This window comes from Dipodomys spectabilis, unplaced genomic scaffold (assembly GCF_019054845.1).
Source record: "Dipodomys spectabilis isolate Male_0828 unplaced genomic scaffold, ASM1905484v1 ptg000053l, whole genome shotgun sequence".
Classification (NCBI taxonomy): Eukaryota; Metazoa; Chordata; class Mammalia; order Rodentia; family Heteromyidae; genus Dipodomys; species Dipodomys spectabilis.
In genome coordinates, this window is record NW_024870730.1 from 12,709,239 (window position 1) to 12,731,564 (window position 22,326).

The 22,326-nt window shown below is 45.8% G+C and overlaps 1 protein-coding gene across 1 annotated transcript in view; it reads right to left on the reverse strand.

The window, feature by feature from the left end:
* Ankrd6 (ankyrin repeat domain 6) overlaps positions 1-22,326 on the reverse strand; it is a 166,928-nt gene that overhangs the window by 10,489 nt on the left and 134,113 nt on the right. Inside the window, exons 4-10 of the mRNA XM_042679568.1 lie at positions 15,335-15,433; positions 14,898-14,996; positions 10,725-10,823; positions 9,689-9,787; positions 6,503-6,601; positions 4,874-4,951; positions 651-755 (exon numbers count right to left, since the gene is read on the reverse strand). Coding sequence (XP_042535502.1) covers positions 651-755; positions 4,874-4,951; positions 6,503-6,601; positions 9,689-9,787; positions 10,725-10,823; positions 14,898-14,996; positions 15,335-15,433 — 678 coding nt within the window. The remainder of the gene's footprint in view (positions 1-650; positions 756-4,873; positions 4,952-6,502; positions 6,602-9,688; positions 9,788-10,724; positions 10,824-14,897; positions 14,997-15,334; positions 15,434-22,326) is intronic.

Sequence of the window (22,326 nt, forward strand, 5' to 3'; positions counted from 1 at the left end):
CCTGGGCGCTGTCCCTCAGCTCTTCAGCTCAAGGCTAGCGTTCTACCACTTGAGCGACAGTGCCACTTCCAGTTTTCTGGTGGTTTACTGGAGAAAAAAGTCTCACAGACTTTCCTGCCCAGGCTGGCTCTGAACCGTGACCCTCCGATCTCAGCCTCCTGAGTAGATAGGATTACAGAAGTGAGCCACTGGCGCCCGGCAACACACTTTTTGAGCAATGTGTGTATGTAGCTATAGGCACAGTGTCTGATGTCATCCATGCAGAGGGACAAAAGCCATAGGTACATGGGACTGGAGCATGGTGCATCTTCATACGCCACACACACACGAGATCTGGAAGGAATCTTGGAGGAACAGAAGACACACACACACACACACACACACACACACACACACACACACACACACACACACACACACACACACACACACACACACACACACACACACACACACACACACACACACACACACACACACACACACACACACACACACGGAATCTTGGAGGAACAGAAGACATGAAGCCAAAAGGAGAAAGAGCCCCAGAGGGAAGGAGAGCCAAGGAGGCCTGGCAGCCACCAGCGAGCCCCTGAGGACGCAGGGGGTGTGGCAGACAGGTGCTGGCCAGGTAGGAGGACCCCCCACACCTTGCTCTGTGCCACCTCATCTCTCGGCACCGACTGAGCCCTCCTTTCTTCCTTGAGCCTCTCTCTCCTTTTCCTCAGGCTTCGCCCACGACTGAAACGCAAGACCTGAAGGAAGCAAACAGCATGGTTACAGACCAGGGTGTGCACAGCACGGGAGGAGAAGCTCCCTCAGCCCAGCACCAACCTCGAAGGATGAAGCAGTCACATAAACATGCAACTCTACACCTGCTGTGCCTCCTGGCTCTTGGGCTGAGCACAGCAGAGATACAGAAATGGGGAGGATTGTGTCCCTGACCCTAAAAAGCTTAAACACTAAGATGAGGAGGAGGAAGAAGAAGAGGAGGAGGCAGAGGAGGAGGAGGAGGAGGAGGCGGAGGAGGAGGAGCAGCAGCCATTGCACTAACTATAGTTTCCAAAGGGAAGCATGTAATCAGTTCCTTACCATGCAGAGGTAGAAAGGAAACAGAAAAAGTACATGGGGGTAGAGGGGAGTAAGGCAGATCCATCTAGCTACACAGGAGGAGGCTGAGATCTAAAGATCACAGTTCAAAGCCAGCCTGGGCAGGAAAGCCCATGAGACTTTTTCTTATCTCCTCCAACTAATCAACAAAAAAATATTCCCAAATGGAGTTGTGTGCCCAGTCCCTGGTTCAAGCATTTAGTCCTGGCACGGACTAGGTTGGAACTGAGCAGTAGCTGGCTAAAGGGCCTTCAGACAAGTGATTCTGGCCTCTTTCTGTGCTCCATCTCCTCCAATGTAAAGATGAGGGGCTGCTGAACCATAATCCAGTAGGTGACTGGCATACATTGGACCCACGCCCGCCCTGCCCTGTCACTTCCCACTACCTGCTGCCTTGGAGTCACTTAATTGAAAGAGGATGTTTAGCAGAACATGAATCTTTGAATTAGTGAAAACTTCAAGCAATGGACCAAAGTATTAAGAATGTAAAAGAGTCCTTAGATTAAAAAGAGAACCAGACTGGAGTTTGGGACTATAGGGTCACTGCTCAAAGCCCTAGGTTCAATCCTACTATGACATTTCTTTTTTTTTTTTTGGGTCCAGTCGTGGGGCCTGAACTCTGGGCCTGGGCGCTGTCCCTCAGCTCTTCAGCTCAAGGCTAACGCTCTACCACTTGAGCCACAGCGCCACTTCCGGCTTTTTTCTATTTGCTTATGTGGTGCTGAGGAATCGAACCCAGGGCCTCAAGCATGCAAGGCAAGTGCTCTACCATTGAGACACCTTCCCAGCCCCCTACTATGACATTTCTAATGCTCTCTTCAAACTCCCTGGGAAGTCACATCTGAGAAAAGCAAATGACTTGTCCTGAATGTCCTCCTGGTTAGTGGACTCTTAGAACAGGCACAGCACCAGAAACTGCCTGAGATTCTCTTTCAGAGCATTTGTGACATCAAGTTGTCTCATCAATCACATATGACAAGCAATACTCCAAGGTCATCCAAACATAAAATAATCACCAGCAAAATTCCCTCCCTTTAACCATGCTATTAGTCAGCCAAAAAACTTTTCCTGGGCTTATAGTTTTCCCAGTGAACCATACCATCTTCCTCATATGGAGCGTCATTCATCTTTTCCAGAACATAGAAGCCAGAGAAAATTAATCTTGAGGCCCGGAACAAAAGAGTGCCCACTTACTACCTCTGTGGGCCATCAATATCCACATTCATCTAAATGGTGGCTCATGCCTGCAATTCAAGCTACTCTGGAGGCTGAGAGCTGAGGATTGAGTTTCGAAGCCAAATGGGTCAGGCAAATATCAGAGACTGCTATTTACAATTAACTACCAAAAAGCTAGGAGGTGTTGCTCAAGTGGTAGAGCACCAGCCTTAAGCAGAAAAAGCCAAGCAAGTATATAAGTCCCAGAATTCAAGGCCCCCTCCACTCAGAATAAAAGAATAGGAGATTTCACTTTGCTTATAAAACCAGTAAGGCTGTAACTACAGATAACAGAACCAAGTGCATAAAATAGCATGCGTGGTCTAAAGTTTCTTTGTGCTGAGGAGAAGGGTTACATGTACAATTGTGAGAAATAAACTCTAATATGTCACCTGCAATTCATTCAGCATGAGTATAAACAAAACTTAAGTCACATCCGAAGGATTCTTATTTTTGTAGAACTAGGATTTGGACTCAGGGCTCTGGTCTGGATAGGCAGTCACTCTACCACTTACACCACTCCCTCCACCCAGTCATTTGGGAAAGCTTTTCTCTGTAAGTGGTGATCCTTGGGATAGGGAAGAACAATGACAGATGGATTAAGGACATTATCAGTCTTCCCGTGCCTGGGGAGTTGGCTAAGGGGGAAACTGGCTGTCCATCAAGAGGCCAAAAGCTGAAAACAACAGATAAATGTGATGGATTCTGACATGTACAGAGCATCCCGTACTTCAAAAAAAAAAGTCAGTAGTGAGATTTGAACCTCGTGCTACCACTTCAAACATATTTCTAGCATTTTTTGCTTGGTTATTTTTGACATAGGGTCTCACTTTTACAAGGGCTGACCTGGCCTTTGATCCTCTTGTTTTACATTTCCCACTATAGCTAGGATGACAAGCTTGTACCAATATACCCATCTATTTCTGTTAACATGGGTTCTTAACATTTTTTTTTTTCCCCCTTGGGCTGGCTTTAAACCACAATCCTCCTAGGCTCAAACATTCATAGCTGACAGATAACCACCACTGTACCTAGCTATTGGATAAGATTGGATCTGACAAACTTTTTGCCCAGGTTGACCTCAAACCAGGATCCTCTCGATCTCTGTTTTCTAAGTAGCTGGGATTACAGATGTGAGCATATTGCTCAGCCACACCCTATACTTTAGACCCAGGAGAGACCAGCACTTTTTTAAAAATCAGGATTCATAGATGTGATTCTGTGGATCATTCTTTGCAAAAACCTAGAGTGAGAGCTGGTAGCTCACACTTGTAATGCTAACTGCTAAGGATGCTGAGGTCTGGATAATTGTAGAATGAAGCCAGCATGAGCAGAAAAGTCCATGAGACTTCATCTCCAATTAACCAGCAAAAAAGCTGAGCTGGAGGTATGGCTCAAGGGAGTGTGTGTTGGGCAAGCCAATCAATGACATGATGTCATATAACAGAATAGCTCCAAACTGGAAATAATCTAAATGTCAAACATTGATAAATATGGATATATTTATAGTCTTGGGGCTTGAACTCAGGACCTGAGCACTGTGCTGAGATTTTTTTTTAAATTCAGTTGTGGGGCCTGAACTCTGGGCCTGAGCCCTGTCTCTCAGCTCTTCAGCTCAAGGCTTGTGCTTTACCATTTGAGCCACAGCACCACCTGGCTTTTTCTGCTTCTGTGTTGTCGACTAATTGAACCCAGGGCTTCATGCAAGGCAAGCACTCTACCACTGAGCCACCTTCCCAGCCCCTGTGCTGAGATTTTTTGCTCAAAGCTAGAATGCTAATACTTGAGCCATAGCTCCACTTCTGCCAATATTAATGAAATGGTTTAATACTGACATTAACAAGAAGGAATATGATTTCATTATACTGAATGTGCATAGAGACCACAGAAATTGCCCTATTACAGTTAGATCAAAGGAAGGATACAATGGGGTTTGTACAACATAGGCCCAATTACGGAAGGAAAATATGTCTGTGGAAGGTAAAATGAGCCAACAAAGGCAGATACTTCAGGGTGTTGGAATTATAAGTAGCTTAAGCATCCTTATGTGTCTTTATTGATACTTAGATGTCAACCTCTATTCAAATGACATTTGGCATTATTTATGAATAAGGGTCAAAATACCATGATTTGATTAGAAAAGGAAAGAAACCCTCCTGAACGGCCCTGCTTCTGGTGGCTCTCTAGGATGGTCCGTTCCCTCATCTTCCTCTGAGCGGATTCCTCCCTCTTGCATCACGCTTGTTCAGGGAGGGAATTTGCCCCACCTCTCCTACAATGCTGCACCTCCCCGGCTGTGGAGCTGGGAAGTTAGGGTCCAGGAAGCTGGTGGTGACTATTCTGGCCAAAGGAGAAAATTACACCATGTCTAAAAAGCAGGACTTGAAGTCTCTTCCAGGAGACCCACGTGCATGCCTGTGTCCACCTGCCCAGCTGGTAGGCCCATCAATTTCCTACTGAGCTTCAGTTGCTTTCACTAGATGCCAATGAGGGCCTCCGGGTGACTGCACCCTGTGTCATCTGACAATGCAAAAGCAGGAAATCCTACCTGGGGAGCTTTTGTGAGGAGCAGAGCAACTTCTGGATTGTTGTGGTAGCGGGCGGTCTCCAGTGGGGTCTGGCCTGCCTGGGGAAAGGCACAGGGGAGGACAGGTGAGGAAGAGACCCCAAAAGTGGGCAGTTCCACACTGCAGTGACCCAGTGTGCTCAGCCACACAAGGCCACACAAGATGGCCCTGCTCCTCAGCCCAGCCCCAGCACTAAGAGAATCAGGCACCCAGAGCATGCCTGATGGATACTTCCCAGCTACAGAGCAATGAGGGCTTTGCCCTTACACAAAGCTGTGGGGCACTGCCCACCAAGGAATGCTTTGTGCAAACTGAGAAGAGTTAAGGAAGTATATTTCTGTTGTAGAGACATCCAAAGAATCATACAGACTGGGCACTGGGGGCTCATGCCTGTAATCCTAATCAGGAGGCTGAGATCTGAGGATTGTGGTTCAAAGCCAGCCTGGTTCAAAGCCAGTCTGTGAGACTCTTATCTCCAATTAACCACCAGAAAACCAGAAGTGGTGCTGTGGCTCAAGTGGAAGAGCTCTAGTCTTGAGCTGAAGAGCTCAGAGACAGCACCCAGGCCCAGAGTTCAAGCCCCATGACCAACCAAAAAGAAAAAGAAGAAAAAAAAAAAGAATCATACAATGCTCCCAAGCAATGAGTTTTCCCTAGGGAAGAACACCCGGAGGGCAGGTCAGGCCCAGCCAGAGTCTAAGAACTATATTATGAAGAACAGTCGTGAGGCAGGGCTATGGCCATAGTATAGACTCTTGGAAGATGAGGGCAAAAACCAGGAATGGATGAGAGTGGGGTTCAGAAGGAAGGGGACGGTGTTCTAGCCATCCAGGGCAGGTTCTAGAGAAATCCATCACAAGGCAGGAGGAGGAAAGGGAGCTAGACTTAGAGTCCTGGAAGATTAAGAGCCTTTGGCCAGCTTTCGCCAGCTCCAAATTCTACAATCGCTCTTACTGAAGGTCAGCCTCCAGTAGCAAAGATACCTGGGCTGTGCCTGCTCTGTGTGTGTGTGTGTTTGTGTGTGTGTGTGTGTGTGCGTGCTAGGTCTTGAACTCAGTGTGTGTGTGTGTGTGTGTGTCTGTGTGTGTGTGTGTGTGTGTGTCTGTGTGTGTGTGTGTGTGTGTGTGTGCTAGGTCTTGAACTCAGTGTGTGTGTGTGTGTGTGTGTGTGTGTGTGTGTGTGTGTGTGTGTGTGTGTGCGTGCTAGGTCTTGAACTCAGGGCCTAGGTGCTCTCCCTTAACTTTTCATTCTGGCACTCTACCACATGAGCCACATCCCACTTCAAGCTTTTTGGTGGTTAATTGAAGATCAGAGCCTCATGGACTTTCCTGCTTAGGCTGGCTTCAAACCACAGTGCTCAGATCTCAATCACCTGAGTACCTAGGATTAACAGATGTGAGCCACCAGGGCCCATCTTGGAACTCACTTTTGGTATCATCCATCTTACCTACACATCCTTGAGCCTCCTTTTTCAGCTGTCTAAAAGGGGCCCTCAGAGCTAGGATTCCCCCACGTCCACCCTGAGGGCCTCAAAGGCTGAGGCTACAGTGGAGTTTGTTGGATCCAGAGAGTCGGATTAGGTGGTCTCAACACACCCCATCTCAACTTACATTGTTCACAATGGTTCCATCTGCTCCAGCTTCCAGTAAGATTTTCACTACCTTCTTGTGATTTAGGGCAGCAGCAACATGCAGGGCTGTGTCTCCAGCCTGAAACCAATCAGAAAAACATCAAAACCCATCTGGCCCAAGCCCTCTGCTTCTGCTTTTCATCCCCTAGTATAGGCCCTCCAAAACCATGATTTTCCTAAACCAGACAAAAAGGTCTTGAAATCACAGAACTGGATGGGTCATGTTCCTTTCTAGCTGGAGGTCTGAAAGTCACAAAATGGGAATAAATCAAGGGCAAAGAGTACTGGGCTGGGTTGCTGAGAATGGTGGGGCTCAGAGTATGAAGAGGCAGGATGATGGAGTCTAGCCCCTGTGTCTCTGACCAGTGAGACCAGAGGTCAGAGAATCATACGGGTTCTGAGAGCAAGATTGAGCAGATGCTGCAAAGAATACTTCTTCAGCACCAAAAGGTAACAGCCCAACCCTAGCTACCCATGTGGACCAAAAGGGGCCGCTGGGACATCTGTAGGCTCTGGGACCTTTTGATGAAGACATGAAGAATCAGTGTTCACGTAACCAGTTGTTAGTTGTCTCTTACCATATAGCCCATAAGTAAATTGTCATTATATAAAAAGTGTTTTCCATCACCTCTAAAAGAAGGGCGCACACATTTCAGATTACTAGGCCAATTCTGAAATAAATGCTATTGTTTCCCAAGCAAAAATTATGTAAATAAAACCAAACAAATACAGAAGAAGAGAAATAATCCAGTTGGTGTGGTGCCAGGTGACCAGGCAAAAAGTCTTGCTACTTGATAAAGAGTAGAAGTAAAACTGTTTTTGTCATCGCAGAGGCATGTAGTTCTGTAATAGAAGAAAGCTCTACGGAAGTCTTTCCAGTCTTGGCTGCATAGTAGAAAACATTGGGCAGCTTAAAAAAAAAATAGAGGCCAAGGTCCTTCCCCCTGATTCCATTGATATGCTGTGTGGGTTAGCCTGGGGATTAAAAAAAATTATTTTTCAGGGCTGGGAAGTTGGCTCAGTGGTAGAGCGCTTACCTTGCATGCCTGAGGCCCTGGGTTCGATTCCTCAGCACCACATAAGCAAAAAGAAAAAAGCCGGAAGTGGCGCTGTGGCTCAAGTGGTAGGGCACTAGCCTTGAGCTGAAGAGCTGAGGGACAGCACTCAGGCCCAGAGTTCAGGCCCCATGACTGGACCAAAAAAAAAAAAAATTATTTTTCAGCAGTTGAACTCAGGGACCTCACACTCATTCAGCTTGCCTCATGTGTGGCTAGTGTTCTACCACTTTGAGCCAGACCTCCAGCCCAGCTTTTTGCTAGTTAATTGGAGATGGAGTATCTTGGAGTGTTTTGCCTAGGCTGTCTTTGAAATGCAATCTTCCAGGTCTCAGCCTACTGAGTAGTTAGAATTAACAAGTGTGAGCCCCTGGTGCCCAGCAGGGCACGGGGATTTGCTCCTGGGTGACTATGACTGTCAGCTGCTGCCATGGCTGAGAAGCATGAGGTGGGGAGGTATGGGGGTAGAGCAAGGTGAGCTGGAATCACTGGGGAGACTGTTTTACTTTCTTTCTTTTCTGACAGTAATGGGATTTGAACTCAGGCCACAATGCTTGCTAAACTGGTACTCTGCCACTTCAGCCTCTCTGCTAATCCCTTTCTGTGTTTGTTATTTTCAAGATAGGATCTCACTTTATGCCCAGGCTGGCTTGGACCCCAATCTTCCTATCTGTGCCTCCCTTTGTCAATGGGATTATAGTCCAGCACCACTGTGCCCAGCCATTGATCAAGACTATATCTTCTGAGCTTTCTTTGCCAGCCTGGCTTGGAACCTTGGTCCTCTGATTACTGCCTCCCAAGCAGCTAGAAATAATCTTGAGCCACTACACTCAACCATACTTGGCTATTTTGTCAGTGATTTTCATCATGGCTGCACATCAGACAAGGAGCTTTTAGAAAACACGATTGCTTAAACCATAAGCCCAAAGTCTGGCTCTTTTGCACTGGGATGAGATACAGGAATTTTTTTATTCCCCTGTTGATTTTTATATGCATTCAGGGTCAAAATTCACTGCTCTAAATCTGGCACTAGTGGCTTACACCTATAATTTTAGCTACTCAGGAGGCTGAGATCTGAAGGACTTGTGGTTTAAAGCTAGCCTGGACAAAAAAGTTTGCTAGGCTCCATTTGTAAATGACTAGTAGAAAGCATAACTGAGCTGTGATGGTGGCTCATGCCTGTAATCCTAGCTACTCAGGAAGCTGAGATCTGAAGATCTCGATTCAAAGTCAGCCTGGGCAGGAAAGTCCGTGAGACTCTTATCTCCAATAAACCACTCAAAAACCAGAAGTGGCACTATGGCTCAAGCAGTAGAGCGTGCCTTGAGCTGAAGAGTGCAGGGACAGCGCCCAGGCCTAGAGTTCAAGCCCCACGACCGACCAAAAAAAAAAAGCGTAACTGGAGGCACAGCTCAAGTGGGAGCATACCAATCTAGTAAGCAAACCAAGCAAGTATAAGGAACCCCCCAATTATTCTTGTAAGATTTTTATGTATATATATACATATATATGCATGTGTATATATGTATATATTTGTTAGTAATGTCATAAACAGAGGCTTATAAGGTATATTTTATATAAACCACAATCTTTTTTAATTTCAGAGTTACACACTCAAAGTCAGAAAAAGCAATCAACGCATCATTTAGGTATCAATAAAACCCTAGCAATTGCTTTCTTTTATCCAAATGACTACTGGCAAGCATGCACATTTCCATGGTTGATTGTATTTCATCTCAGCCTCATTTCAATAGCAGACACAGATTATGACTCCAATTTCTCAGAAATGAGAGCCTCCAGCTGCTGGAAACACAAATTGGTTCTTGAACTATGAGCACCCCAGAGAACATAACACAGGAAGTCCAGAGACTCCCAATTGCCTGGCTTCTTTACAAAGCCACACTCCTCCCTGTGGATTTCCTTATTAAAAAAAAAAATCACATTATTAACAAAACTTGCCCTTAGGATCTCCAAGAAACAGTGCAAAATTCACATGCAAAGATGTGCATGGGAATGACCCAGAGAAGGCAGGGACACTGCAGCCCAGTGGGACACAATGCAGCTGCTATCCACACCTGGAGCGTGGGGATGGCAAAGACACCTGCACTGACCTGGTTCTTTTCATGGACAGAACAGAAAGCACTGAGGAGGAGCCGAATGATGGGCAAGTGATTATAGCGCGCAGCAACGTGCAAACAGGTGTCGCCTGCCTGTGGACAGAAAGCACGGTCAGCAGTCACAAGACATAACTGAAAAGAAAATCATTTAGAAGCTGCTAAACTACTGTATATTCCTTTTTAATTTGTTGTGCCAGTATTGGGGCTTGAACTCAGGGTCTGGGTGCTGTCCTTGAACTTTTTTTTGCTGAAGGCTGGTGCTCTACCATTTGAGCCATAGCTCTATACTTGCCAGCTTTTTGGTGGTTAATTGTAGATAAGAGTCTCATGGACTTTCTTGCTTGAGCTGGCTTCAGACCACACACCTCAGATCTCAGCCTCCTGAATAGGTAGGATTATAGGCATGAGCTACCAGTGTCTAGCCTTACAATGAATTTGATAAAACTGCTCCAAACAAGGAAATTTCCATGATCTTCTGGAGAAGCTAGTCATTTTCCAGTCAATGTGCCTAAAGCATGGGATTTAAACTGGAAAAAGCCTCTGCGGAGGGAGGCTGTATTCAAGGTCGTGTTCAAGGCAGGCATTCTCAGCTCAGTGCAAGGACACCTCGGTCACCAGCTGACTTGCCATTTGAAGATGCTGGCTGTGGAGCCTTGCAGGACCTCCCTGCTCGGTGTGGCACCATTACCTTTATGAGAGTCCCACATGGGAATATATGCCACATAGATGGGACCATATGCATCCATGTGGGCAGAGCCTAAGACATTCACAGATTCCCTAGACTATTCTAGACAGTCATATGCTAGAAGAAAAATGGCGATAATATTTCCAATCCTTTCGAATTCTTCTCCTCATCTTCTAAATGACTCCTTAGAAAATTAGCAAAAAAATCCCATAACACGTGCATAATTTAGAGATAGGCCCCAAATACTTCTGACATCTTAATTTCTAGATGTTCTTAGGAAAGTACACTGCAGGGGTTATCTTCCAAGCTGACTTGAGAGAAGTTGGAGAAGCTGTGTTCACCCACGTTATTTTTGAGGTCAGCGCGGGAACCACCCAGCAGGAGGACACGCGTGCTCTGAGAGTGGCTGTTCTGGCAGGCCAGGTGCAGGGCTGTGTTCCCTGCCTTGGAGAGAGGCAGACAGAGGGGGAGACACGTTAGCAGCACACTTCTGCACAGACTTACACACCTTGCAGTGGGGTGGTACTTACTGGGGGGGGGGCACTCACATTCTGCCTCTTGGGGGTGGGGAGAGCATCGAGCAGGGGGGTTTGGAGCCAAGGATATTGAATGTGGAATCTGAACAGGTGCAGGAGTTCCAGCTATCATTAACCTTCAAATCCTGGGTCTAGGAGGGGATGTGATTGTAGGGTTGCCAACAAAGTGTGCAAAGGAACTTATTTTTAGGAGGTGGAAGCATTCTCTATCTGTGGTAGTGATTATGCAGCAGTACACAATGGCCCAAAGTCACAGTATGATATGCTTTCTTGCATAAAATGGTAAATTGTATGCATGGAAATGCTTTCTCAAAAATCTGACAGGAAAAAAAAACATGACCAAGGTTGGATGTGACAGCACATGCTTATCATGCTAACCACCACAGGAAACCTGGAACAGGTGGAAACATGCCTGAAACATGTTCGGGTGAGAAGCAAGACCCTTTCTCAAAAATGACTGGCTCATGTTTCTCCGTGTGTATGCATGTGCTTTGTGTGCTTGCTTTTTTTTGTTTGTGTGCATGCATGTATTAGGTATGCTTGTTTTTTTCTACTTGAATGCATGCATGTGTGTGGGATTTTGCCCACAACTACTCATTCTCTTTATCTGTCAGAGATCTACAAGTCTTTTACTTGCATGTGTGCACCAAACACAAAAGGAAGAACCTATTGCACTCTAGGATGTATTCAAAAAATTCCCTAACATGTTCCCTATTTTTATGTTCCTCTTACCTATTATCTATGTATCTTTCTAATCCCAATCAAAGTGATATGACTAAAAAAAAAATAACCAGCAAAATACAGGGCTGAAGGTATAGCTCAGCTGTATAGTACCTATCTAACAAGCACAAAGCTCTGAATTCAAACCCCAGTACCACCACCAAGAACAAAAAAAGGAAGTGATATTCACCAATTCATGTTTCTGATCATGTACCATCTAGAGGTACTGAGCAGCCACCAGCCTGACAAGCGATGAGCCTGACATCATTGGTGATGGTACCTTGAATAGCCACTCCTTTCCTTCTATGAAGGAACCTTGAGGAACACATGACCAGTAAACAGCAACTCTAATCTGGGTGTAGCGGGCTGCAGGCAGGGCGGGGAAGGACTATTCTAAAGGGGAGATGTGAAGAAAATGACCCGAGACACAAAACATGGTGGGAGAGGGAAGAGAGATAGATGAGAGTAAAAGAGATAACCAAAAGAAGGACCACTATTCTGTCCCTGTTGCTATGAGAACAAGGCTGGCTTGCTTCCCCACACTCTAATAAACCAAGGGAATAAAAGAGAATCACTGAGGCACGTCCTTCTTTATGAAGATTCTGTTCTGCTTTTGTGGGCAGCAGGTGAGGCCCCAAAGTCTTTCTGGCATTGGTGTACACTCTTTCTGACAGGCTCCTTAACATTACATCTGGCTCCTGACTTTACTATTGAAGATCTGCCATAGAAATGAGTGTCTAAAGGCTAGAGATAGTCACTGTCAACCCCTACTGTGATGTGAAACTGTCCACAGACTGTGTTTTAGGGGAAATTACCAAATGCTGTTCACAGTCCCCATGATGCTGCCACCCCCATTCTAGCATATCAGCTTCAACACACCATCACAACTAGCGGAGGCCACCATCCCACAATGCTACCCATGCAAGTGCACTGTGGGAAATTCTCAGTCTCTTTCAAACCCTTGCCACTACTCTCTACTAGTTCCCAATCCCAAAAGTACTCATGCTTGTGTGTGTGAGTATGTGAATTTAAGGCCTTGTGCTCTCGCTTGGCCTTTTGGCTCAAAGCTGGTGCTCTACCACTGAGCCAAAGCTCCACTTCTGGCATTTTGCTGATTAATTGGAAATAAAGAATCTCACAGACTTGTTTTTGTTGTTTTTTTTTTTTGCTCTGAACTGTGATCCTTAGATCTCAGATTCCTGAGTAGGTAGGATTACAGGAGTAAGCCCCTGTACTTGACTAATGCTTTTTTATTTTCAAAATAAAATGCTTCTCCTGCTTGTGAAAGAAATAACCAGTTCAGTTTGGGAACTTTGGCAAAGGCAAAAAGTAGAAACAAAACGAAAAATCAATCAGCCTCAATTTTCATAAACACTTATCAATATTTTGCTGACATACTTCCAGGCTTATTTAAAATAAATACAATTCTATATTAAGCATTTTGACAGGTAACTATGAAATTGTACTGCTCTGAACTGTTATTTTGCAACTCAAGAGAGTTCTCTTCAAAATTATTATTCTATTGATATTGTGTTTATGATATGCTCATATAACAATTTTAAGTTCCTCTTCATATGTTTTATAGCTTATTGTTGTCATAAACATCCGTGTGTGTGTGTGTGTGTGCATGCACGCGCGTGTGTGTGCGCATGTGCATGTGTGTGCATGGGTGCTTATACTGAATCTTGAACTCTGGGCCTGGGTGTTGATCCTCAGCTTTTTCACTGAAGGCTAGTGCTCTACCACTTGAGCCACAGCGCCACTCCTGGCTTCTTGGTGGTAAATTGGAGAGAAGACTTTCACAGGCGCCAGGTGCCGGTGGCTCACACCCGTAATCTTAGCTACTTAGGAGGCTGAGATCTGAGGAACACAGTTCAAAGCCAGCCTGGACAGGAACGTCCATGAGACTCTAATCTCAAATTAACTACCAGAAAACCGGAAGTGGCATTGGACTCAAGCGGTACAGTGCTTGCCTTGAGCTGAAAAGGTAAAAGGTCAGGGGCAGTGCCCAGGCAAAGAGTTCAAGCCCCATGACTGGCCCCCACCTCCACCCCCAAAAAATGTGTTTCACAGATTCTTTTTTTTTTGCTTGTCTAGGCTTGGCTCAAACTACAATCCTCATAGCTCACCCTCCTGAGTAGCTAGGATTACAGGAGTGAGTTGCCGGTGCCTAGCTTGCAGGTAATTTTTTTTTTTTTTGTCGGTCATGGGGCTTGAACTCTGGGCTTAGGTGCTGTCCCTCAGCGCTTCAGCTCAAGGCTAGCACTCTACCGCTTGAGCCACAGAGCCACTTCCATGCAGGTAAATTTTTTACCAGCATATTTTACTGCTCTTTGTATGTGTGGTGCTGGGGATTGAACACGGGGCTTCACGCATGCCATACAGTGCTCTACCACTGAGCTTCATCCCCAGCCTTTTTCTCTTTCCTTTCCTTTTCTGTCCTAGGAGGACAGCTACTGGATGCAAACCTAGACCTATTTACCTGGGGAAGGGGGGTGCCAGAAACAAATAGCAGGTTTACAGGGGTGAGGCCAACACTGACACCAAGCCCAGCAGAACCATTTTTAAGGTGTTTGTTTGTTTTTTTGTTTGTTTGTTTTGCCAGCTTGCTGGCCTGGTGCTTGTTCCCATCCTACTGCTTAGCCCAGCTGCTTCTGCGGAAGCCGCCTACCACACTCTTGTTACCATTGGTGATATAAAGTTCTTTGCTGGTAGGTTTTCTTTGCTCCTATACTCTCCCAATAGTGTCAGAGGACGCAGACAATAATTTTTGTGTGTGCCAGTCCTGGGATTTGAACTCAGGACCTGGATGCTATCTCTTAGTTTTTGTTTTTTTTTTTCTGTTCAAAGCTAGTACTCTACTACTTGAGCCACAGCTCCACTTCCAGTTTTGGGCGTAGTTAATTGGAGATAAAAGTCTCGTGGACTTTCCTACCCAGGCTGGCTTCAAACCATGATCCTCGGATCTCAGTCTCCTGAGTAGCTAGGATTTCAGGCATGAGCCACTGGCACCCAGTGGAAACAGTAATTTGATGTAGGTTTCTGGCAGGAGTGTCTACACTGTTGCTGAGCAAGATCCTGGCCTAGACCATGATCTGCTTCTGCTCTCCTCTGCCAATGACCTTGTGGGTGGACAGGCCCTCCTAGGCTCCACTCATCCCGCTAGCCCTTGCTCTGCTGACTGAGAGACAGAGACAGGTGGAGAGACCCACAGATATCCTCACCCAGGAAGGGATCACTTCTAGCACCCGCCCAGACTCACCTTGTTCCTGGCAAGTACATTGGCTCCAGCTTTAACAAGTAGTTTGGCTGACTGGCTGAACCCATGCCAGGAGGCTTCATGCAGGGCTGTATTCCCATCCTAAGAAACACACAGGGTAGCAAGCACATTACTTGGGGCTGGGGGCATAGCTCAGGTAGTGGAGCAATAGCCAGTGAGTGAACGCATCACATACTGTGTTTGAGGAAAAAAAGAAAAAAGAAAGCACATTACTTAAGGTGTGAATCTTCTCATCACAGTCAATTTGGCTCTCCTCAACTGGTTTCAGAGAAAGTTGGGCTGATTTCATCATGATTTGTGAGAGGTAAGACAGGAATAGCATCTTGGGTACCCCAAAGTAGCCAAAAGGGTGCCCCGAGCCCCCTATGGCCCCCCAATTCTCGATCTAGGGAGCAAGCAGCCGATATGTCCCGTTTCACCTTGTCTTGTCTGTCCAGGGCACAGCCTTCCTGCACCAGGGCTGCGATGATCTCCGTGTTCCCCACCACTGTGGCCCGGTGCAAGGCCGTCTGGTCCCCCTGCAAAGCGACACAGAGTCAGGAGCAGCAGGCAGTTCCCCCCAGCACCCCGATATCACCACCAACACAGCTCCTCCACTCAAACATCAGGGTGCCTCCTGTCCCTCCACTGAGCACACTGGTTACCTGCAGAAGGGCTTGGTACCAGGGGCCAGGAGACAAGGCACATGGCTGAGCAATGGCTTTTCACAAACTCCTTCAGTCAATTAGCAGCAACAAACCTGGGCCTCAGCGTCAACCTCAACAGTGAGGGCTGAGCCTGGTCCTGTTGCCCAAGGTCAGAAGACCGCCACATGAGGGGTGAGCAGGGCTGGGGGCTGGGCTGTGCATGGTGCAGTGAAGCTGTTTGTGATGCCAGCGTCCTCACGTCCTGGCTTATGGGAGAGTGCTCTGCAGCTATGTCAATGAGTCAAACGCCTGCTTTGATGACAGGCATAGCATTTGTTCACTGATTTGCTGTAGCCAAGAGCAAGGCAAGGGTTTGCTGTTTCAGCTGAAGACTCCCGGGCTGTGGCCTCTCCCTGTGTTTGTAAGAAGCATCATCTGGGATTCTGAGGGGCAACATGCTGGCTGATTTATGCTGCAATCTGACCCCTTTTCTCTGAGAATGCAGTCCTTCAATGTCAACTGTTTTTCTCCTTGAGACAGCAAAGGGATGTTGACTCTTGACCCTAAGTGCACTAGAAGAAAGGACTGAGCTCCCATAGGTGAGAAGGTCACACGGTAAGGAGAGACTTCTAGGCCTCTAAGCATGTTCTCTCTAACATATACTCAGGAAGTCAAGTTGAGGCAAAGCAAGTCAAGCCTGTGGTACAGGTTTGAAAGGGAAGATCAGTAAACAGTGTGGAGATTTTCTGGTAGAAAGAATGAGCACAGGGCCAGGGGACCAGAAGATCTTGGGTTTACATAGCCTTGAAGAAAGATCTACCTCTGCTAGAGAGTCGTGTCCCTGAGCCTCAGGATCTTCACCTGCAAAAGGTTGGGCTAGCCAGGAATGAGGACTCACTCCTGTAATCCCAGCTGTTTGAGAGACAGAGATCAGGAGGATTGTGGTTCAAAGCCAAGCAGGGCAAAAAGTTGAGATTCCCACCTCAAGTAAAATGCTAGACAGGGTGGTACCTGTAATCCCAGCTCTGCAGGAGGTATAAATAGGAGGATTATGGTCAAGGCTGGCCTAGGTAGGAAGATGAGACACTATCTGAAAAGTAACTAAAGCAAAACCTAGGCTGGGGATCAGGCTCAGGTGGTAGATCATCTGCCTAGAGGCCCTGAGTTTAAATCCCAGTAAAACACACACACACACACACACACACACACACACACACACACACACACACACACACACACACACACACACACACACACACACACACACACACACACACACACACACACACACACACACACACACACACACACACACACACACACACACACACACACACGGGGTTGGAAATCCTCTCCCTTTCCTTTTTCCAGTCTATGATTCAGTTGGTAAGATTGATATAAAGGAAATCTCCCGAAAAATCATAGACAAGCAAAGAACACACTCCTGGACATTGCCGGTTCTCAGCCAAGAGAGGCAAGAGAAACATTGTGAGACAGGTAGCAAGCCTGGTACAGTTAGCACATGATTTTCATACTAGCTATGAAGGCCTTGGTAGGACTGTGGTCTGAAGTTAGCTAAAGCAAAAAAAGGGCTTGTATCATGGCTCAAATAGTAGAACACCTGCCTAGCAAGTACAATGCTCTAAGTTCAAACCCCAGTTCTGCCAAAGATAGATAACAGATTTTTTAAAAGAAAGATACATTAATAACTAAAAATAACCTTAATAAAATGCCAATTATACCTACTAACCTCCTAGGATTTACAACGAACAATGTACATTAAAGGCATTTATTTACTTATTTTGTCAGTTATGGACCTTTAACTCTGAGCCTGGGTGCTGTCCCTCAGCTCTTCAGCTCAAGCAAGGCTAGCACTCTACTATTTGAGCCACAGAGCCACTTCTGGCTTTTTCTGCTTATGTGGTACTGAGGAATCGAACCTAGGACCTCATGCATGCGAGGCAAGTACTCTACCATTGAGCCACTTTCCTACCCCCAAAGGCATTTAAAACAGGAACAATTCTGGACATGGATGGTGGTGACAGATGCACAAAAACACAATGTGCTTCAGGCCACTGAGCAGTATATTTAAAAATGGAGATGATAAATTTGATATATGCATTTGAACACAAAAATGCATTCAGCCCTAATAAAAACAAGTTTGCTTGTTCTCCCTTCCTTCCTTCCTTCTTTCCTTCCTTCCTTTCTTTTTTTTAATGGTATAGGGACTTAAACTCAGGGCCTGGAGTTCTCTTTCAGCTTTCTTTGCTCATAGCTGATGCTTTACTATCTGAGCCATGCCTCCAGCCCACCCTTTACACTGGTTAGAGTTTCATAGACTTTTCTGCCAGGCTGGCGCTGAACCTTGATATTCAGGTTTCAGCCTGAATAGATAGAATTATAGCACAAGCCACCAGTGCCCAGCCAAATTTGTTTTCTTATAAAGATCTCCCTTGAAAAATTCACAGGAGGGGCTGGGAAGGTGGCTCAGTGGTAGAGCGCTTGCCTTGCATGCATGAGGCCCTGGGTTCGATTCCTCAGCACCACATAAGTAAAAAGAAAAAAGCCAGAAGTGGCGCTGTGGCTCAAGTGGTAGAGCACTAGCCTTGAGCTGAAGAGCTGAGGGACAGCACCCAGGCCCAGAGTTCAGGCCCCACTACTGGACCAAATAAAAATAAAAATTCAGAGCAGAAGTGATTTTATTTTCTTACACTTTTAAATAGCTCTCAACTGTTTATATGTCACATAGACATCTGTGAGCATCAGGAAAAGCTACTAATAATTAAGTCTAAACAATAACACTATACACAAATGGGATTCCCTAAGTCTCAGAATCCTCAGTCTCAGGTTACAGACTTAGACTCACAGGTAATGGAGGTCAGCATATCCAGCCCTGTTTCCACACTGCACCAGACTCTTTAGCATTGCCATCACCTCCTGTTCTTGACCTTCTGAGCCTTTCCCCCCACCTCTATAAATCAGGTTGAGGCAGGTCTACTGGTCCACCTTCCCAGATCCTCTCTGCATTGCTTTTGACTACTGCAAATCGGTGAACAAATTATATACCTGTCATCAAAACATGAGACTGACTCACTCTGGTTTATGGGGGATTGCGCTTCATTCTGACCTCTTTTCCCTGGGAACACATCCTTAGATTATCAACTATATTTCTCCGTGAGGCATAAAGGGAACTTGACTCTTTCCTCTAATTGCAATGTTGTAACCAGGCAGCTTGTAGTACACCCCTGTAATCCTCACGACTCAGGAGGCTTAGATCTGATGCTCATGGTTCACAGCTAGCCCCAGCAGAAAAGTCGGTTAGACTCTTATCTCCAATTCACCAAAAAGCTAGGAGTGGAGTTGTGACTCAAGTGGTAGAGTGCCAGGCTTGAGAAAAAAAAAGTTAACTACTGTTAACTTTTAACTACCCAGGCTCCAAGTTCAAGCTCCAGTACTGACAACAAAAAAAAAACATTTTTTTAAGTTACTAAGATGAGAATGAAAGGTTCTTTTTTTTTTTTTTTTTGTCGGCCGTGGGGCTTGAACTCTGGGCCTGGGCGCTGTCCCTCAGCTCTTCAGCTCAAAGCGAGCGCTCTACCACTTGAGCTACAGCGCCACTTCCAAGAATGAAAGGTTCTAAGAGACCACCACAGCACAAAGAGTTGGCTCAAGTTATCACCTTGGAACTGCTTTCCCTTGAACACAACACAAACCACACACACAGCTTAACATTTGAGACCCTCAGCTGAATTGGCTGGTTAACTGCTGATCACTCTTGGCTCCTACAAAATTAAAAGTTGCTTTTGAGAGATTTCCTCTTTGAAACACACACACACACACACACACACACACACACACACACACACACACACACACACACACACAATGTGCTCTAGAGGTTGGGAAGGTGGCTCAGTGGTAGAGTGCTTGCCTTGCATGCATGAGGCCCTGGGTTCAATTCCTCAGCACCACATAAACAGAAAAAGCTGGAAGTGGCGCTATGGCTTAAGTGGTAGAGCACTAGCCTTAAGCTGAAAAGCTGAGGGATAGTGCCCAGGCCCACATTTCAGGACTCACAACTGACAAAAAAATAAAAAGTGCTCTACTATATCTGATTGCAAGCAGCCACTATCTCTATTTCTATATCAATTCTGAAACTTCAAAAAGTTCTGGGAACATACAATTCTTCCATCAGCATTAGTTCAGTGGGTATTTATTAATGCCCTACTAAGCACCAAGTATCATGGCATCTAATTCTCTGACGATATTGCTCTACCTCACCAACTAGGTATCCTGGTTGGGTCAGAATTCAAGTCATCAAGGCCCTGTGAAGCCAATTAACCTTAGCAAATGAAGGTAGGGTGGGGGAGAAACAGGTGTCGGAGAGGTTGGAGCAGCCTCATTATGTAAGCTAAGTGCTTAGCACAGAGCCCTGGCCACGGTTTGCTGGATGACTACTTACAGAAGCAAAGGAAAAAGTCTGCAGCCGGAAGCTGGAAGAGCCAACAACCTTACAGTTTGGCACTTTGATGTGGAACATGCTGACCTGTTTGCAAAGGAACAAGTACTATCTGCCCTCTCTTTTGCTAAGACATCTCAGTTACTCACATAAAAGCTTTGGCTCAGCTCTGGGGAAAAAAAAAAAAAAAAGCTTTGGAACCTCTGAGGTCTAAATCTTTGTTTTGAAAGGCTTTTATTTCCCTCTTCAGTGTGGTGGAATACAGGGAGTATTCTAAAGCCAAGCTCCTGGAAGAACTCCCAGTCATGCTGGGATGGAAGGCAGTCCTCTTTGAGAGGAATTCCTCCCCCTTGAGGACCCAAGCACACATGTTACCAAGGTGAGTGCCCAAACCAAGGTGCTGACCTCTTTTCTCTCTGACTTTCTGGGGCTTCTTCCTAGCCTTTCTTCTCTGGTTTCTCTTATTTTTTGCCTCCTTCATATCTTTTACTGTGGCCACAAGTATCTTGGAGTATTTGTGAAGTAGGGGCTGGGTGATTGTTCATTGACCAATCAGAGACAGCCTTAGAGCTTCCACTGAGAGTTGAGGGGATTGGCTTGAAGCGAGAGAATTTGCATATTCTAAAGAACTGGTTTCCACGGGTTGCAATTCAGAATAGTCCCACTCCTGGCCACTGGAGGTCATTCTTCAACTAATTCTCAGTCCTTACCCTGCCATAAAGATCAGTATCTGTAGAATGTAAAGTTTGTAGTAAGTTCTTCAAGACATTAACATGCTGTGTGTGCATGTGTGCGCACACACACATGTGCACATGCCAGTACTGGCTCTTGAACTCAGGCCTAGGCACTGTCACTCAAGGCTGGAGTTCTACCACTTGAGCCACAGATCCACTTCCATCTTTTGCTGGCTAATTAAAGGTAAGAGTCTCATGGACTTTCCTGCCCTGGCTGGTTGACTTTGAACTGGATCCACAGATCTCAGCCTCCGGACTAGCTAGGATTTCAGGTATGAGCTAGCTAACTTTCTCTATTTCTACTCATCAGTCAAGGTAGCCAAGTATCAGACACTGAATGTTCTACTTTATTTACTCTTAAATAGGTTTTACAGTGTGTGTTATTATCTTTTGTTTTATTTTAATTTAAATTAAATGGAGAAATAAGGCGTGCATTATCTAAGGCAAGAAAAAGATGCTAGAAAGAAATTCTAAGAAGAAGAAGGATGTGCCTATCTTCAGCCAGAGAAGGCTTTCTTTCTGCCCACCAGTTGTAGTAGCATTTTGGCTGTTTGTGACAATTTCTTCCGATTTTACTTCTGACCCTGCCCAACAGAAAGAGCAGCCGTGCTAAGAAATTTGCATGGTGTTTTCTGCATGAGTACACAGGGATCCTCAGAGCTCAGTACCTAAGCAGAAGATGAGCTAGTGTGCCTGTCATTTGAGCCTTGCCACCGTGCAAACCAGAGCTTTAATCAGAAGACCAGATGATCTCAACCTGATTATGCCAACAGCACAAGCCCCACCTTTCCTGTGGGCAACATCTCTCCCCTGCCCCTATGTTTCCCTCCTGTCATCGAGGGAGGTGATATGGGCCAGGAGTATAATGTTGGTTATAATGTAGAAAAATATAGTAGTATGACCCAAGGTAAAAATCATCAGTTTAAAGTGAAATCAGCATCTTAGGAAAACAACATCCTTACAGGTTCAAGTAGACCAGAGACTTGTGAGCACCACTAGATGGCCTTCTGCCTATGCAGAACACAATGCCATGGTTATTTCTTTGCAGACATTGTTCTCATTTATAAACAGTGTTCGCAAAGTCTTAAGACATTGCACAGAGGTACAAGGAAACTTTAAAGCATTTTGGTAATCCATACCCTGAAACTTGACTACTACTTTCTTTTCTTTTCTTTTTTTTGGTTGGTTCTGGGGCTTGAACTCAGGGCCTGGGTGCTACTACGCAGCTCTTTTGCTCAAGGCTAGTGCTCTACCATTTTGAGCCACAGCTCCACTTCTGGTTTTCTAGTGGTTAATTAGAGATAAAAGTTTCATGAGGGGCTGGGAAATTGGCTCAGTGGTAGAGTGCTTGCCTTGCATGCCTGAGGCCCTGGGTTCGATTCCTCAGCACCACATAAGCAAAAAGAAAAAAGCCGGAAGTGGTGCTATGGCTCAAGTGGTAGAGCGCTCACCTTGAGCTGAAGAGCTGAGGGACAGCGGCCAGGCCCAGAGTTCAGGCCCCACGACTGGACCCAAAAAAAAAAAAAAAACCCAAAAAACAAAAGAGTTTCATGAACTTTCCTGCCCAGGCTGGCTTTTCTTTTTTTGGGGGG